At 43.2% G+C, this 19325-nt stretch overlaps 1 protein-coding gene across 4 annotated transcripts in view; it reads right to left on the reverse strand.

Annotated features, from left to right (window-relative positions):
• Positions 1-19325, reverse strand: part of LOC306973898 (uncharacterized protein) — a 73673-nt gene that overhangs the window by 40262 nt on the left and 14086 nt on the right. For all 4 annotated transcript variants that reach the window (XM_079570978.1, XM_079570977.1, XM_079570976.1 and 1 more), the window contains exon 2: positions 3178-3215. In XM_079570978.1, coding sequence (XP_079427104.1) covers positions 3178-3215 — 38 coding nt within the window. The remainder of the gene's footprint in view (positions 1-3177; positions 3216-19325) is intronic.

Raw genomic sequence — 19325 nt, forward strand, 5'->3', positions numbered from 1 at the left:
CAGTGTCTGAGAACTTATAATGTACGTGTTGTCAGATGTGAAAAGGCAGAGAAAGTGATCTGTTGCTTTCGAGACAGAGAACAGAGAGACAGAGAAGACGTAAACGCTTTTAAACTGAGCTGAACTCATTTGCTTGTGTCACTTCAGCTTTTATTCTGTCTGTTTTACAATGTTATTAAATAAAGTGTACAGTTTGTAGTTTTGTAAATGGTGAGCTGCAAATTTGCAAACGTTAATGTGTGTTTTAAGACTCATGAATCATTAATCAGGCCTAATCCTGAGCACGTTTGATAATCCTGAAAATGTACCGATTAAAGAAGTCACAAAGAGCATGATTCACGGCCACCGGGTGGGGCTGTTTCCCCAATAATGAGCCGAAACAAAGAGTAACTGGCTCATATATTTTTCCATACAATATAAAATGGCTCCGGATCGTCTTCTTAAAGTAAACTGATGTGTTTGTGAGTGAATGAGGCTTGGAATATTTTATCCCCAGAATGAGAAATAATCCCAGATTTCCATCTGCCGCCATTCTCCCTTTTGTTTTCAACCAAAAAAGGGCGGAGACTCGGCAAAAGTGATCCTCCCATCGATACACAATTCTCCAAAAAGAATAAAACTATGTTAATTACTTTTGATGTTTCAAAGTAGGTTTGTTTTTATCTTAAAGCCGGTCAAGTACTCTTGTTTTATGGGACAGTGGGAACTAAAGATCCTGAGCAATACTTTTTCCGATACCAATGGGAAGAAAAAAATAGGAAACGAAAATGAGAATAAATTGGGGGAAATAGGAGGAAAACAGGGAAAATATTAGTAGTAAAAATGAGCAAAAATGAGGGGGAGAATGAGAAAAAAATGTTTTAATAGATCATTTATTTGAGCTGAATCTCCAAAGTCACTTCCTTTAATGCTGTCCCTGGACCAACAGCATCAAAACGTGGATCTAGAGAGATAAGATTTCTTTCGGCACCTGCTTTAGCCGACCAAACCAGACTGGTACCCAGCCTTCATCATCAACACACTACAAAATGATCTTGCTTGTCGTATTGTGTGGGGAAAAGCTTTTGTGGCTCATGTAAGACTTCACAGGCGGACGTGGAAAACATGTGACGTGATGCTGAGTGACAGGGGTCTCCATAACTCTGATGTGAATTGAACCAAACATGATTAAAACCAGCTCAAAGGGGACACAAACACACTGCTGCTGCGGCTGCTGGTGACCTCCGAACCGCGGCCGTGAAACTGACATTTTATGATTCTCATTCTGTGGGACACGGCCTTAGATGAAGATAAAATAACACAAAGACTCGCAGATATTATATAACATACTGCACCAGATTTGAACATTTTGAGAGTATCTTGAAGCCACATTTCACTTGATAACTATAGAATAATAATTACGGGTCTTTTTATATTGACTGAATCTCATGTATCTTCTTCTTCTTCTTCTATTTGCACAGCACATTTCACAGACAAGGTCACAAAGCGCTTTACATGAGACAGTTTTACTCCATTCACTCCATACTCGACCCTTGTAAGCTACGTATATAGCTCAGTTTCCCCTGGGGGAGACTGGAGAAGGCTTTGCACTGTGGTCACACTCTCCCATCATCAATACAAGGTCTTGGTGAAGAATTAACACACTGGATCAGCGAATGTGCTGTATTCAAAACTGAAGGCGATCCAACCAAATATTAGAGCATGTGTGCTTTTTTGTTCAGCAGTGTATTTCCTAATAAACAAAATGGGCGACACGTGACTTCCTGCTGTGGCCGTATGTATTTCTATGAAGGATTAGTCTATATTACTTACATTTAGCAAAAATCAATCGTGTAATACAAGTATCCACAATGTCTTGTCTTGGGTGCAAAGAAATGTTTCAAATTTGTCAGCTGCAAGGACTTTAAAGTAGTTCCAAACAGATTTATTTATTTATTTATTTTCAGTGCTCACGACCATATCCATGGTGTGGAGCAAAAACCTTTTATATTTTTCTCTATCAATGACAACTTATGCATTCGAACATTCAAACAGTAAGTGAAATTCATCACCAACAACATTATAATTATTCTGTCAATACCTTTATATTGGCCCAATATTTTTGTCAATCATTTCCAGCTCTTAAATTATAAATGGTATATCTGTGGGAGACATTCTCACACCACAGATACTTTTCTAATTTAAATATGGTCTTAAAGGAACAGGCCACCGTTTTTACATACTGAGATATGTTCTTGCCTGAGCTTAGACGAGTTCATGTGTACCTGTCTGGTCTTCACGCGTGCCCTCAGTCAGCACAGACGGCGTTAGCATTTAGCCTCTCCTCCTCTATAGCTCCAAAACAGGTGAAGATCGAAGCTACCAAGCTCTTCCACGTTTTCCCGATTTAAATATGGTTACGTGAAGTGTTACACACAATAGTTACACAAAATTAAACAATGTGGATTTTCTAAGCGGATAAAAAGGGGGACTATATTGTAAGGTTTAATAATACCAGGAGTGGTAAAGTGAAGATATTACTACGCTGATGTGGAAGTGCTCCTGGTATTGTTAGTCTGTGGGTGCTGTGTTTATGTGACTGAGGGCATGTGTGAAGACCAGACAGGTACAAATGAACTCGTCTAAGCTCAGGTAAGAACATATCTCAGTGTGTAAAAACTGTGGCCTGTTCCTTTAAACTCCACATAAACACCAAAGACGACACAGTGCCTCATTCCCCTCTCCATTTCTGTGTGAACTGATCCTTTAGGGTTCGTTCCACTGTGAGTTTCAGCCAGTTAACATTGGTGACTTCCTGAGATTTCCAAACATAGGAGACACCGCAGTCGTCTCAGATCTGTTTTACTTGCAGTAACCATAGCGACATGTTTCACCTTTTCTAAACAAGTCAAACAACAGGTTGTATATTGTACGCCTGCAGCATCCCTTTTCAGAGACATTCGACTCAAAGTTCAATTCAATCTAAAAACTCTTCAAGGCCTCAAAGACATTTCATTTCATAAGCGCTGACCCAGAACCCGCAGTAAACTCCGCGCTCTGCCTCTCACTCGCGGTTTTCAGTTTGTCGACCCTGAAAACCGTCTCCGAAAACGCTCCACGAGGGCACGGCCTTTGTGTTCTGCTAAAGCGCTCTCTCTGACACGGAAGTCTGCGTCAAGGTATTAAAAACTGATTTACCTGATCCCCGTCTTTCCGAACAGGCACCGCATCGGCCGCTGAAAAAGAAAAGAAGAAGGAGTTTAATATACAGTACAGTCAACACAAAACATGCCTCCTCTCTCCCGCCAAAGACATTAATGGCCAAAAGTGTGATCGGATACACACAGCTCGAGAAAAAAAAATGCATTTCTAAATTTGATCAAGGATTTAAAGGGCCTATATCATGCAAAATCGACTTTTTGGAGCTTTTAACCGTGTTGTTGTGCTATTTCCTTCACCCTCAGAGTGTTTTTTGGCTTCATTCACGCAGTTCTCAGCAATCCTCCTGAACCCTGCTCTCTCTCTTTCTCTCCTGGAAAACCACTGACAAGAGCCCGACGTCTGTAATGTAATGCCTTATGGCCTGATTTTTACTTTATAAAACAGTTTTTTTCATTATTTCTGTTGTAGGAAAGAAACAAAGGAGGAAAAAAAAAGGAAGTGCCCAAGGTGTCCGCACTGCCCCTGCAGAGAAAACAAACGCACCTCCTGAGAGTCTGAACAGATGTCATGTTTTTGCCTGGCCTGCCAAACTACCTGCTTTTTCATAGATATTTCAAAGACATATAGTCTGGGAGCAGCATGATCTCAACGATTTCCCGGTGGACGTGATTGACAGACGGCATCAACCAATCAGAGCAACGCTAGATACATCGCAGCAACGAGCGACAGGAAGGATTTCCAAAAACGTCCTTATTCACGAGGAACGCTTCGAATGCTGTTTCTTGCTCCGGTTTTACAGATTACATTTTTCTTTCAAATGATTTAAAACAGACGAAAGAGCAGAAGAAAACATTGCATCACTCGCCACGCACGCCATCTCTATTGTTTGGGTAGAGTGTGGTGACGACTTCCGCCTCTTGGGGGAATGAAGTCCCGCCTCCCGGTGCGTGATTGGACCGATGTGGGTAAAATCGTGAAATGATAGGCTGCGAGGAGCTGTCCAGACGGTTCTTCTTTTGAACAGAGAGGAGGAGTGTCTGGCAGGCCAGGCAAGTCATGTTTGCACTGAAAGTTGTGAAGAAGGAGCTCTTTCTAACCTACTCTGGACACGCCTGGTCTTTTATTCTTACCTGACGATTATGTCACAGAGAAAAGCACGTTTGGCTACGAGAGGTGCAGGACTTTATTCAACCTTCCGAAAAAAGAGGCCACTCGACAGAAGTTGGAATTTCTCTCCGGGATTCGCCGACTATCAGCCAAAACAGTTCAATAATTTCTGTGTCTGTCTCTGATGGATGTTTGGTGAACCTTCGCTAGAATCAATGTGGATTAACTTTTATAACCAACGCGAGTTCCATAATGGAAACACCTGATGGAGTGGCCAGGACAGAGCGGTGAGTCAATCAAAACGCCACCTCAGGTCATGTGTGTAACTGCAGCTTCTATATTAAGCTTGTGCATGACGGCACTTCAGACCCAAAGTAACACCTTTCTGAGTGACAGCGCAGGATTTTAGAGGCAGTTGTGATGAACAGGTCTGGGCTCATTCTACACATTAGGACATGGCTGGAACATGTAGGGGGAGGAAAATACTGAATTTCTAAACTCCGTATAGTCCCATTAAACCCCGCCTTAACTGAGCACATTTTCTCCAGTTTGACTTCTTGATAAAAGCATCAAAATAGGGACGAAAGAGTGATGGAAGAGCAACAAGAATGTGACAAAATAGACAAGAATGAGATGTAAATGAGGATGAAAACGCAGCAAAAGAAGTGTCAAAAGAGCGACAAAAACGCAAGGTGTTACTTTGGCCTGTTGGCTGTAAGCTCCAGTTAAGAAGCTTTTAGATTTGGGTAAAACTGAACCGGAGGAAATGTGCTCGGTTGAGGCGGGGGAGTAAGAGGTTAAATTATGTCCCCACTTTAAGAGCTCCAAAGTTACCAGTTTTAGATGAAGGTTTTTGAGTCTTCCTCTGTCCAAAAGGTTTCGTCAGCAACACTAAGGTTTCCAACTCTCACGCAGACTAGATAAAGACCACTTGGGAGGGGTCAGCTTGGCTAAGTCCCTCCCCTCTATTAAAGGCTACTCTCAACTGTGGGTAAACAACCTTTGTTGTTCTCAGTCTCAACAACCTCTCAAGAACATTCATCTAAGAGGACAACGACTAACAACTCACACCGCCAGTCTTGGACATTCTGAAGGTTTTCATTTCTAACATGATTTATTGAGTAAAACCAAATTCATTATTTAAATTTTGTTGTTTCTAAATATTTGTTTTCCCCTTAGTCACCTGCAGTGCCTCGCCTTAAGTGTAAAAAACTTGCCTCATGGACAGATTTCCTGAAATTAGTTCCTCAAATCAAGAACAACATTACTTATAGATTACTTTTGGGGGATTCGATGTACGACCTCACACTAAATCCATCTGTGGGAAAGGAAATAAAAAAGCCTTGGGAAGCGGCCGCTCTTGTCCCCTCTGTAACCTCCGCAGTAACGTACAGTAGAGTGAAAGGACTTAATACGAAGTGAATGCGGCGCTATGTGAAGGAGCTGTCAGCGCCAGAATCACTCCTCAGCAGCGTTCGCGCTCGCTCCCTCACTCCTCTCTCTCACGCACTCAGAGAAACGGCGCGTGGCTAAAATTAGATTAATTATCAAAGAGGCGAGGGCACGAGAGGGAAGTCACGTGACCCGCCAGCCCAAAAATACGACAGAAGAATGACATGAACATACGGCCGCATTCAGACAGAGGTTTCAACTTAAGAGGATTAAATGGCAGTAAGGATCGTGTGACCTTGTGCGTGACCTTGAGAAGAAATAAAGAGTCTGTGTGTACGCGGGAAAAAACAGAGAAGGCTCAAAATCACAAGCACAAAGTCGTAGCCCCTCTATAATATTAGAATGTGGGTGAACCGCCTATCCCTCCGGTGCGTCTTTACGCAGCTCCAGAGAGTCGTCACGGCACGTCTAAAGCTGTCACATTAGCTCCACGGTCTCTCCTGACTTTTCCTTTGTGGGATTCTGTCATGGCGTGCACTTTGTCTACCTGCACAGAAGGAGGAGCAAACAAATCCGCCGCGTCGCTCTCTTTTGTGGCTCTTTCTTCAATTGTGGAACGTGTTCACAATCTATGTCTTGGAAATGTGAAAGGATGTGTATCCTGCTACCATCACACAGTAAACTACAGATGGTTTTCCATTTCTCCATTTTTCCACAGCAGCGGCCGCCATGTTGTGTGGCATTCGACAATGTTTATGCACGACTCGCATGCACATTTAGGGCCCGATCTTGTGCATCAAAACGGAGACGATAGCGTGACATTTTCCGCTCAGTAGGAGCTACTTTGTGATCTTGCCACTCCAGACTTAGCGCATTTAAGTGGGTGGAGACACACATTTTCCTCCAACCAGATCGACTCCGCGTCCAGGAGAGTGGTTGTGTGGGGTGAACATGTGCTTTTGTTTTGCTTCGCATTCACGCCAAGCGAGGGCCGATCCGCGCCACAGCGGACGCTGTAGCTCTTTTTCTCTCGAGACGTGAACATGGTTTAGCTCACGATGGGGTAAATAAAGTTTTTAGTTTGACCTGTGAGAGCCTAAGGCTTAAGAAAGAACGCAAGACAGCGCAATGTAAACGAGGAAGTGAATGTCAGCCGTGTTTCCATCAGTGCAGTCACCTCCTCTTGTGACGCCCCCTCACAGGTGGCGGAGGCGAATGGCACATATAGCGCCGCCACTCGGAAAATAATTCGCCAAGAGCCTGAGCCACCCCGTGCACCGCCACAAGATCTGGCCCTTAATGAATCATTGTGTCAACTACGGGCGTTCTGTAGTCGCTATTGTGTTTTATTTAACTCACAATGAGCCATGTGATGGGTAGGCTAACGAGCGGAAGGCGGCCATAGTTTAAATCTCTCGTGCCAAAGTTTTTCTGTTTCTGTTCCTTAGTGATGAATTACTTTTGGGATATTGAGACGTTTTCTTTTCGTCGTGTCGGGATCAGCCCCACACAACACGGGTGTGAGCACTATTTCTTCACCATATTATCAATGATCCGTAACACAAACAATTAGACCCTTGACACACAAGATGGCGCCATATGGAACTGTGCGGGAGTGTGACGTCAATGGAAAACTATCTATAGGTATAAATCTTATATCTCAAATGTCCAGAATTGGCCATAACTCCCCTGACAAATGGTTTTCTGACTCTTAAAGGGACTCGGGTGAAACAAATGCCAAATAAATGAGATTCTGTAAATAATTCTGTAAATAAATTCTGGCTGGTAAAACCACAGATGAGCTGGAAACATGAAGACCTGAGAGCGTGAGCGTTAATGTCAAGCCCTGATGACATAATGTGGCGCTGATGCGGAGGGAGGTGCTGTAAACCGCTGCAGGACACGGACACCTGTCAATCAAAGTCACAGCTCCCTCATCTTCAGCGGTTAATGCGGCGCGAACTGACACAATCATCGAGGACAGACTCGTCACGCGGACTGGAAAACGAACAGCTTTAGACCATGTTTTTCTTGCTTTTTAAATCATATTCAGTGAGATGGGGAACGAATTCGATTGGTAATCTGCTGCTTTTGAGAGGTTGGATCAGATATTTGTTGCATTTTCCGAGCTTGTCCTTAATATTATATATGTGGTTTAAACATCTTATTAGTAGAGCTAAAGCTGGAGTACACGGTGCAGTTTTTAGATGTCACATTGCACGATGTGGAGATGGTAAAATCGTGAGCTGCTCTCATCTCCGCTGTGCGATAGTTTCACAGACAATCGTAGCTACAAACAAAATTTGGTCATTGCAGTTTCTGAGGCAAGTACCACATGCAAGCGGGATGTTTTTCTCCATGGAGATGTGAATAAAGTCAGCAGTATTTCAGTCGGTTAGTTCCTCATCCATTCTTTGATTACCCACAGCAGAAAGAGCATTTTCTGAGTGGAGCTGCTCATGAGCTGCATATTTTGCATTGATGACAACAGTATAGTCCAAAATGTTACACAGTGTGCCTTTAAATACTTTATATCTCACTCAATGTGACATTTACAGCAGACAATGAAGAGGAATATTTAATAACTGCCCAATCCCCATCATTTCTGCTGTTTCAGTCATTTTTTTTAAACCATAGGCAATTATATACATAGCCAAGATAATCCTGACCCCACATTTCATTATCGTCCCATGCCTTTTTACACCCAGCTTAAATGATCAAAAACGGACCTGGAGGAGTATTTAATATTTAATTCATTCATACTCGATGTATCTCCACTTTAACGATGCTCAGTGGTGGTCTTCGTACTTGATTCCGTTACTTGAGTGAAAGCACTGGTACTACTGGTCAAATATTACTCCGATAAAAGGAAGAAGTATTCAAACTTGAAAGTACAAATCCGTTTAAATGGTAGAAAAACATTGTAGCTTCTAAAGCACAAAAATACGACAACACAATGGGGACAAAACCTTTAGCTCTGAGCCTGTTGAGTGTTCTCTCCCCAATACAAAAGTATAGAGGGAAGCCAGGCACAATACTAAACTACAGCGAAGTATGTTTTGTCCGTTTCATGGCATTTCTATTATGTCTGTAGTTTTTTTAATCAACAACATAATATAAGTTGATAAGTGATTAGTGGCCACCAGTTGTGTATCCAACCCACAAATAGCAAAAAAATGAGTTAGCATTTACTTCAGAGGCCACTTTTAGATGCTACTACTGAGGTCTGTATATTTATTAATGATTTCTAGCCAGGCTTTGACATCACCGGTATGTGGTCGATACATTGACAAAAGCTAAAAACATCTGGATCGTTCATAATTTGCGATGTTTGGCGGCTAATGCTAACGGCTATAGGAAGAATACATTGAGCAGGCTTACGGATCAAACTTCTTCCTTGTGGTGAGTGGGGTTTGACAGTAGATCCGCACACTGTGAACAAAAACATGGACAGATTTACACAGAAATACCACTCAAGAATAATCTCTAAATGTTTCCCCGGCTCCTGCTCCTCCCGGGAGGCGGCCATCAGCGCTTTCTCGCGTCTGGAACGGCTTGTTGCTTTCCCACTTGACGCTAACCTTTCCCTCGCCGTCCCCATCGGCTCTGATTCACGCAGGTCAAAACACTCGTCTAATTATAACCGCACGTCCGCGATACCGGCAGCTGCTCTGGTGTTATTGAGTTTTCCTCTGGTTCTGAAGTGACGGCTGAAACGGCTCCGCGTGGTATTTATATGCGGGACGTGGAAACAGTCGATGCAGATTCTCCGGAGGTAAAACGAGGCTGAGCTTAATGAAGGAGCGACTGAACCACTTTCTCTGGGTTTTCTACACTCGGTGCAAACGTGAACCCTCGGTTTGTCCACAAGATAATATCGAAATGGCTGTCGAGTTTATCTCCCATGTCAAGAATTAGGGAAAACGTTTAGAAAATATGAAGTTGAATTGGGGAAAATAGGAAAAAAAAACTTTAAAAATGTGGTAATAGAAAAAAAAATCAGTCTAATTTGGAGGAATATCCTTAACAAAAAACATAAAAAATAGGGGGAAATGATATGATTGTCCAGGTCTAGCAGGAAATAAAGAACAAACAGAGCGAATCAGATAAATGCAGTGCGAGATTACTTTCAAATACAGTGTGGTTGGAGTCTGTGATGGACAAAGTACTTGATTACATAATTTGAGAAAAAGTACAGATACTACTGGTTAGAGATGGTGGGAACACAGGGTGCTGAGGGCGCTGCAGCACCCCCTGGTGGATCGTCTATGCATTACAGGCAATATTAAATAAATAGGAAATAAGCAAAGAAATAGCGTTTTGGGGGGCAATCTTGTCTCTCAGCACCCCCTAGCCAAAATATCTTCCCACGGCCCTGGTCGGCTTTTTCTCTGACCCGACCCAAAGAAAAGTGTCTTCGTTTGCCGACCCGACCCAACCCCGAGTCTGGCTGTCACTCAAGCGGGAGTGCGTCACGTGACCGCGAGTTCACAGGAAAATCAGCACGTGATGCTTTGTTTTGCTTCTGCGCAGCTGAGGAACCTTTGAAATCACTCATGGACTCATCAGGAGCAGAAACGATCACGAGGCTTTACTTCCACCACGTCATGGACGACTCTTTCTGTGAAACTAAACCGAGTTTGGACTAAAGTGGAGCCGCTTCACCTGACGCTACGAGAAGCTGCTCTCCTCAGGTCAGTGAGAGGCTGTGTCTTTGATATTTTAGTTTCACCTTGCTTCTTGTTGATGCATTACTTTCATCACATGTGCGTGTCATTATGTGCTTGTGTGATCAAAGTCATACAGAAGCGATGGGCCAGGTGACATCTAAACAAAACACGCTAATGACACAGTTTACCCCATAAAACTAAACATTCACCTAAGCACAGCAGACTCTGTGTGGCATTTATGGATTAGAATGTACTGTATGTTGTAAGTGCTTTGTAGCCCGACCCACCTGCACTCGAAGTTTGTGACCCGCGCATCACTACTGCTGGTCAAACTTCACTCCAAAATAAGGAAAAAAATCAATTTACTGAACTTTTGCTGTTTACTGATATGAATATGAGAAAAAAACATGTATTGCCAGTTTTCCTTTATGTCCAAGCCTGCAGAGTTTGGAAGATGTTGTTGCAAAAGTGGAACAAAAACCTCATATGGAGAAAACTGACCTGAACTTTAGTAACTTTTAGTAACTGCGTGTCTATGTTTCTCCTGTCTTTAACCGTTTGTCTCCCAGAAAGGAAAAAAACATATTCTTCATGTTGAATTTGAGTTGGTTTGAACTAATCTATGACGAGATAAAAATGCTAACGCCAATGGAACATAAATCCCACTTGACATCAGACAAATTCACTTTCATTTAAAAAAAAAACTTTTTTACTTACTTGAAATGATCTGAAATAATCTGAAATTCCACATGAGTTTTTATCTGATCCATTTTATCTGTTCATTCAAGTAGATTTATGTCATTTCTTCCTTTTCTTCTTTTCCAGTGACTTAAGGCGAGACACGGCAGGTGAAAGTATTGATTTTTCACGCAGTGGTCGAAGTGGAGATTTTAATCTATTTTCCTCCCTTTGCATTTTAGTTTTCATGTCAGATATAAAAATGACAAAACTCACCCGCATGATGTTTATTTTATATTGTTTTGTCTGCGAGGTGGGGGTAACCCGGAAGTAGCTGCTGCGCCGCGTAGAAAGTCCGTCTTTCACACGGGTTTTCATTCATAAATATTGACAGATTTTACATCCACGTGTCCTGCTAAGGGGCCCCGTGATGACGCTTTCACCCAAATATGGTATTTTTCCTCCTACGAGACGCTGGAGCGGAAGAGTCGGAGAACGGGCCGAGCATGAGCACTCGCTACAAAACTTCAGGGCTGGTTTTCTCTGAATGAGAGAAGCCGCACTCGGGCAGAGCCTGAGCCCTTATAGAAGCTCCCACAGACTCCAAACTTTACAGTCTGAGACCTAACAATGTTTTGAAGGTTTTTTCAGAGGGATTTTTTAATATCTAATTCCTGGCCTGATTTATTCAGCTTTGAAACCAAAAAAACAGGCGGAATTTGAGTTTTTACAGATTTTTTCACTGATGATTAGTTTATTGAAAAACTAAACAAAATATCCAAAATCCCCTCTGAAAAAATCTTAGTTACTAATATGTCAATGAAATAAAACCATAAAATTTATTCTGGCTCAATTCATTATTTTGATTTCGTTGCCCAAAATATAGGCAATTTTGGCCATTTTAATGCTCAAAATGCCTTATTTTTATGTGAAAACATAAAATGACAGAAAAAATGCAATACATTTTTTTCTCATATTTATATCTGTGATGTTCAGCAAAAGTTTCAAATTGACATCTCTACATTTTTTTTTTTTCCTATTCACCTGCAGTGTCTCGCCTTAAAACAAAGTTCATTCTCTTTCTATGTAAATGTCACTCACTTTCTGTGCTTTCACCTTTGTTTTGTTGGGGGTTTTTTCGTCTTCAATCACACGTTGGACGGATCTGCTTTTAAACATATAGTATTTCCATTCAACAAGTGTGAAAAGGAACTGGCGTTATCTGCTCTGTGTTTATCAGAGCGTCGAGCGGGACACACGGAACAGACCTGCCTTTAAAAGCTTTTCAGTCTGCCTGGATTCAGCCCGGCCTCGGCGCTCCCTCCACCCGCCATCATGTTTCCTGACAGCTCACAGAGACTTTCCAAAGCAGATTATTCATTTGAAACGCCGTCTTTAATAACAGCCTGAAAGCCTCCAGGTGAACTCAGCCGCAAACGCCTCTCAATCAACTTTCCTTCACGTTTGTTTGGACCAGAGCGCTTAATTAACAGGCTCTGAAATATAAAACAGTCATTATAGCGAGTGGGAGGCTCGATGTGGAGTAATACTGCAGGGTTTTCACTACATTCTCATCTTTAAGCATAAAAATGGCCAACATTTTAGCGACAAAATCTAAATAATGGATATGAATTGAGCCAAGTTTGAATGTATGGTTTTATCTTTAGGCCTTTTGTATGTGAGCAATCAGCCCGCGCTACGGAGACTTCGCAAAGACTCTCATGACTGTCTCAAAGCTCATTAAACCAGGCAGGAATCTGAAAAACCCTTCAAAATGTTGTTAAGTCTGAGACAAGTTTGGAGTCTGTAGGAGCTGCTGAAGTGGAGCTGTTATTAAAGACTGGAATGAAAACCTCACAGAAAACCGCCCTATGGTTTTGTAACGTCTGCACATGTCAGTATTCGTGAATGAGAATGAAAGACGAGGAAGTGCTGGATGTTGTGGTTGTTTCAGTCAAATCTTAAAACTAAGATGTTGAGGAGAAATCTGCGTGTTTTCACCTGCAGCCTTCCTTTAAGGATGGATGTTTTCACAGAGTGTCATTGTAGGCCATTGTTTTGACCACAGGGGAAAGTATTTGGAAACTTGAGAGTAGTTTCAAATGTGAGTGATATAAATGTGTGTAATGTTACGGCTGCTTTCTTCCTAGATGGGGTCTCGCTAGTCGGACTCGAGTCGGACTTAAGTCACTTTTTTTAGAGACTTGTGACTCGACACGCTGTTTTGGCGCTTGATTCTGGCTTTTGGAGCATGTGCGCTGCTCATTGGCTCCTCAGCCCCTCTCCCTTGACCTGATGCTGTTTACAAGATAAACATTTAGACGGAGATAAACGGACTAATCAATAACATTCGATTGGCACCAGCTAAAGCTCCATCGCTAAAGTTTCACACTTTAGGTCAGACCTTTTGTCATAATTCTCATCAAAGTAACATTTTTGCTGAATAATGGGTCCCCGGGCCCGTCGACCACTGCTCCTGACAGGTCGAACCAGCGGCATCGAAGGATGGGTTAAATGCAGAGGACAAATTTCCCTATGGGGACAATAAAGTAAACAAACAAACAAGCATATCCGGTAACCTAGCACAGTGGTTCTCAACCTTTTGGAGCCGCGACCCCCATTACAACAGTTAAAGGGGTTCGTGACCCCTTGCCCGGGTCACACCGTGAGAAATTGGAACATTAGCCTACATAATTCTTAAAAAAACAAAGAAAAAAACAAATGACTAAAATAAAATTAATCAAATTACAAACATATAATGGCACTCTGGTAAAATAGCACACACATGCAACAGTAAAATATTATAATATACGCTAAAAGAAGTATGTGTATTTTATCTACATGATCTGGCGACCCCCCAAATTTGTCTCCCAACCCCCTGGTTGAGAACCACTGACCTAGCAGATCAGTCTGCCGCTGCGTAGCTTACAACCAGGAAGCTGCAAAATGGTTATATTTAAACAATTATTCAGTCGATGCAGGCTACTAGTTACCATAGACATGCAATAGCCTAGCACTAGCCTAGCACTACTAAACTCTTCAAATATAAGGACTGCATGAGTTAAAACATATACAGCAGGGGTAGGCAACGTCGGGCCCAGGGGCCAAATTCAGCCCTCCAGCATAACACCTTTGGCCCCCAAGAGACTTTTGAAGAAACATTTATTCATAAATCAGAGACCAGATACGTGAAAAGGACCCTAAAATGTGGAAAATACTGTCAATATTTTCACTTGTCCCAGCAAAACACCCCATTAGATCATATGTCATGAGCAAAACTTATATTTGTAGAAAAAAGGTGCTTTACTTTGGGTTACAATAGCGTCTTACAATAGTTTCGGCCCTTGGTGTTTTGGCATTGAAGAAAATCGGCCCTCCATGACACAAACTTGCCTACCCCTGATATACAGAAATCAACAACACTCTGGGAAATGAGGCTCTTGGTCAAAAATCCTGAAATATCCCTTTAATATGAGATATCGGCTGATACTCAAACCCCCAGTATCGGAAGACAAAAGGCTGGATCGTGCATCACAACCTGAAGCCTGGAAAATATCTTCCTGGCAAAAACATCCCATGTGGTTCTTGATGATGCACAACGCTGGCATTTGTAGAAAACATTGTTCACTTGTGAGGTTTGGCCGTTGGTGTTTTGAGGGTGAAGAAAATCGTCAAACCCTGAGTAAAAGTTTCACACTGACTCACCAGGGCCAGTGGTGTTTTTGGCAGCTCTGTTTTAGTCTTAGTCATGTTTTAGTCATTTCAGAATGTGATGGTTTTAGTCGACCATCCTGGCTTGAGTCTATGCCCCAACCTCCTCTCCGTGAGCCCGACTAACCACTGTGCCACCATTGTAAAACCCACTCGTATCACACAATGTGCCCGCGACGAATAGCCGCTGCTCTGAGCACATCTCATTCAAACTTCACACGCCAAAACCACAGAAGACCAGGAGATGAAAAGGCGCCAAATATCACGACCACAAAGAAGGAGAGGGAACCGCAAAGGCTGCTGGGAAAGCGATGCTGGAAAATGCCACAAAGATAAGAAACGTGCGAGATGAGGCGTTGATATGTGGAAGTTCTGGCCTAATACTTCCATCAAGAGACGTGTTTGTGTGAGATGGTGAAGAAGTGAATCTAAATGTCGACTGATTCTGAGCTCCTGCCAGGATAATGACCACGATTAATGAAATTTGCCCCAGACCTAGACTTTTACGGATGTTCAAAAACAGCACAGCAACGAATGAGAGCCGTGTGTCCACTGGTTTGTGTCGGTGGTCGAGCTCTGGGTGAGGGACTGGAAGTAAACGCTGGTTATGAAGCTTTAGTGATTCTGTAGCTAAAACAGGCTTATGTTTACTCCAACATTCTGAATGAGCGCTTTTTCTTGCAGTATTTTTTGCAACTTAGTAATCAAGATCCCCTCCCGGAACTGCCACCTTAACGTGGTGGAGGGGTTTGAGCACCTGAATGATCCTGGGAGCTTCGTGATCTGGGCAGCTCCCCCACGACACGGCAACGGACAAGTGGAAGAAAATGGATGGATGGATGGATGGATGGATGGATGGATGGATGGATGGATGGATGGATGGATGGATGGATGGATGGATGGATGGATGGATGGATGGATGGATATGGATGGATGAATGGATGGATGGATGGATGGATGGATGGATGGATGGATGGATGGATGGATGGATGGATGGATGGATGGATATGGATGGATGGATGGATGGATGGATGGAAATTAAGATAAGATAAGCCTGTATTGATCTCACAATGGAGAAATGCACTTGTCACTTGTACACTCAGGGTGTACAAATGGGCAGGAAATGTGAGGAAAAAAACAATACATTTCCTGATCATATAGAAACCTGCCAGTTGTTTGTCAAGCCCATTTGTCTCTGACTGCGACTGAAAACTTGAATGAAAAATGTCTGTGATTCGGGACGTGTTCAGATCTCCGCTTGTTTTGATGAAGTTCGTCCAAGTGTGTGAGAGAGAAACAGCCTGAGCCAAGTGCGGGGCGACCCTTCACTTTGGCATCTGCTGCAGAATCTGCTTCTTCTGGAGAGAGTGGGACGGGATTTGTCGGACGTGATTTATGGCGCAGCCGTCGCCTTCAGATTGCTTTTTCAGAGAGAGATTAATGTAAAGCTATGGATTCCATTACGTTATGTTGTGGTCTGTGTTGAGCGAAATCAATCTCAAGCTCCTTTGTCATCACTGTCCCAGCCCTGTATTTGACCGACCCGGGGAGGAGGCACCGCTGCTTTGGTTTGCGTTGTTGACACATCCTTTAGTGAACAAATGCCACGTGAAAAAGGCAGTTTTATACAGACGCCTATTGTGGATCAGTTTCTGTGCGTTTGAGTGAGTGAACTCTGAAACCCCACACACATAACACGACAGGGGGAGCTTTACAGCGGGATGGCTTTATGTAAATTAGCCCTGTCACTCCCAGAGAGGCGAGAACAGCCCAAAAGTTTAGAGGCCGATTCGTCTCTTTGACATATTTCCACTTCCTAAATTCAACTTGCCACATCGTTCAAAAGCTACGTCCTGCTCAAAACGCCCCAAAACAGAGTTGTGTCCCCCGTTCTCGTGATGGGTCACATATTTGCTTTCTTCTTGTGTCTCGGGGAGGGACGTAACACATGCAACAAGTCACGTTTTCAGCATGAGATCCCAGTTTTCTATGTAAATACAGAGAGGAGTAGGAGGTCCCCCGCCACCCAAACAAAAGCTGGACTTTGGTGCGAAATCAATAAGCTGAAGAAGTAATTCGGGCAGTATGTTGTAGAGGAAATGCTGCTCTTGAACATGGTTGACTTGCCCATGTTTCGTGCCATAATAAACCAGATCCCCGCGACTATCAATGCCAAGCTGCCTCAAAGAATGTTCTTCTTACCTGCAGAAATGAGAGAAATCTCCCGGAAGGCAGCAGATTGAATTATCTGTGATTCTGAAGGCTTTGTGGATGAGATGGGTGGACTAAATGCCCCAAGTTCATAGAAAATACTCAAAACACACTGAGCAGAATTTTTGGCTAAGATTGAACACAATATTTTGCTCATAAGTTTCCTCACTGCAAAAAGTAATTAACTAGATCAGTATAAACATCTCAATTTGAGCATAATAATCCAAATTTTAGTTGTTTTGACTAGTTAAGAAGTTGTTGGGCATTTGTCCTAGATTATTTCACTTGTTCTGAGTTGTTTCGGACTCGTTTCAATACATTTCGTCCTTATTTCAGGTAATTTTCTTTGCCAATGGGGTAAGAAAATTGGTCTTATCTCATTGGCAATTTTACTTTCTTACTTCAAGCGAGATTTACCTTAGAACTGGTCTGAAATGTAAGCAAGCAAAGTAAACTAGGTCCGATCAGAAAAAAGTGTCTAAATGAGTGAAAACCGACAAAAACAGGATACATTTCCTCAATTCAAGTCATTTAAGCCAATGCTTGATGTTTACTTTTGCAGTGCTGTCATGACCAACTGACTTTTGGACATCAAAACAGCAACAAGTAATCTAGAAATAACTCTATTTTTCTAACTTTTCTTTGGGCAGCACAGACCTTCACAGAAAGAAGGTCCCGGGTTGGATTCCCACCTGGGCCTGGAGTTTGTATGTTCTCCCCGTGTCTGTGTAGGTTTCCTCCGGGTACTAAAAATACAATAGGTGGACAATAGGTTCCCCTCAGTGACCAGGACTCCCCTGGAAATGAGAGTCCTGATCTCAGTGAGACTTTCTGGGTTAAATAAAGGTTTGAGTGACGTATTAGAAATCTGTGCACTTAAATGAAGAAAAAAAAGAAAACTCATCGCACTCGATATTAGATTGTAAACATCTTGAATGACTTGAAATACATTAAGAAAAAACACCTACAACAATCTTTAGTGTAAAAAGATTCTTGAAATTCGTCACTAAAGTCATGGACAAGTGTACTTACTTCTAAATTGCCGTTCCTATCTGCTCCCTGTCCCCTGATAACGGGTGACCACTGCCCTCCTCGAGCCTAGCCCTTGGAACAGCACTGATGTCCCTCCGCGGCGACGCACGAGCGGCTGTGAAAGGGTTAATGTCGAGGCGAAGCATCTTTTAGCGGCTCAACAACAAGGTCAGGTCGCTGCCTGTACTTCTCTCACGGATCAGCGGCCCCTGACCCCGACACTTAAGAAATCAATATCTAAAAATATCCATCAGGTCTGCGGCCGTTTCCCCGGCAACGCGCGGCCGTCGCTCACGAGTGTAATATGACACTCTCTGGGGTCAACGGTTCTCTACATTTTCCTGCAAAAGTATCCAGACCAAAATAACCAGACAAAGCATCCAATTTGCAGCTGCTCCAAACCGTTCCACTGGATTCAAACTGACATTACATTAAAATGTCTCAACTATTATCACTGTCACTGCTTTTGTTAATCAAAAATATAATAATGATGGTCCAAAACTCATTTTACTGCAGCCTTGGCTGAAATTGCACATTTTTTTCCCTCAAAAGTTTAGTAAGTTAAATAATATACTACAGAGTCATTGTCTTAAGCAACAAAACATCGTCTCCAAAGGAAAAGCATGTGATCTTAAAGAAGCCTTTGCAAAAATGCATATCCATCCATCCATCCATCCATCCATCCATCCATCCATTTTCTTCCGCTTTACCGTGGCCGGGTCGTGGGGCATCAGTCTCAGCAGAGATGCCCAAACTCCCCGATCCACACACACCTCCTCCAGCTGTTCTGGGGGGACTCTGAGGCGACACCAGGCCAGCTCGGAGACATAGTCCCACCAGCATGTCCTGGGTCTTCCACGAGGCCTTGTCCCAATAGGACATGCCTGGAACACCTCCCGCGGGAGGCGACCAGGAGGCATCCGGAACAGATGCCCGAGCCACCTCAGCTGCTCCTTTCGACGTGAAGGAGCAGCGACTCTACTCTGAGCTCCTCCCGGGTAACTGAGCTCCTCACCCGATCTCGAGGGTGCGCCCAGCCACCCTGCGAAGGAAACTCATTTCGGCCGCTTGTATTCGCGATCTTGTCCTTTCGGTCATTACCCAAATCTCATGACCATAGGTGAGGGTGGGAACGCAGATCGATCGGTAAATCGAGAGCTTTGCCCCGACTCAGCTCCCTCTTCACCACGACAGACCGATACAGCGACCGCATCACTGCTGACGCCGCACCGATCCGTCTGTCGACCTCACGCTCCATCCGTCCCTCACTCGTGAACAAGACCCCGAGATACTTGAACTCCTCCACTTGAGGTAAGGACTCCCCACCGACCTGTAGAGGTGAAGCACCTTTTTCCGGTGGAAAAGCGACACACTCGGCTGCAA

Source organism: Gobius niger (genome assembly GCF_951799975.1).
Source record: "Gobius niger genome assembly, chromosome: 14".
Classification (NCBI taxonomy): domain Eukaryota; kingdom Metazoa; phylum Chordata; class Actinopteri; order Gobiiformes; family Gobiidae; genus Gobius; species Gobius niger.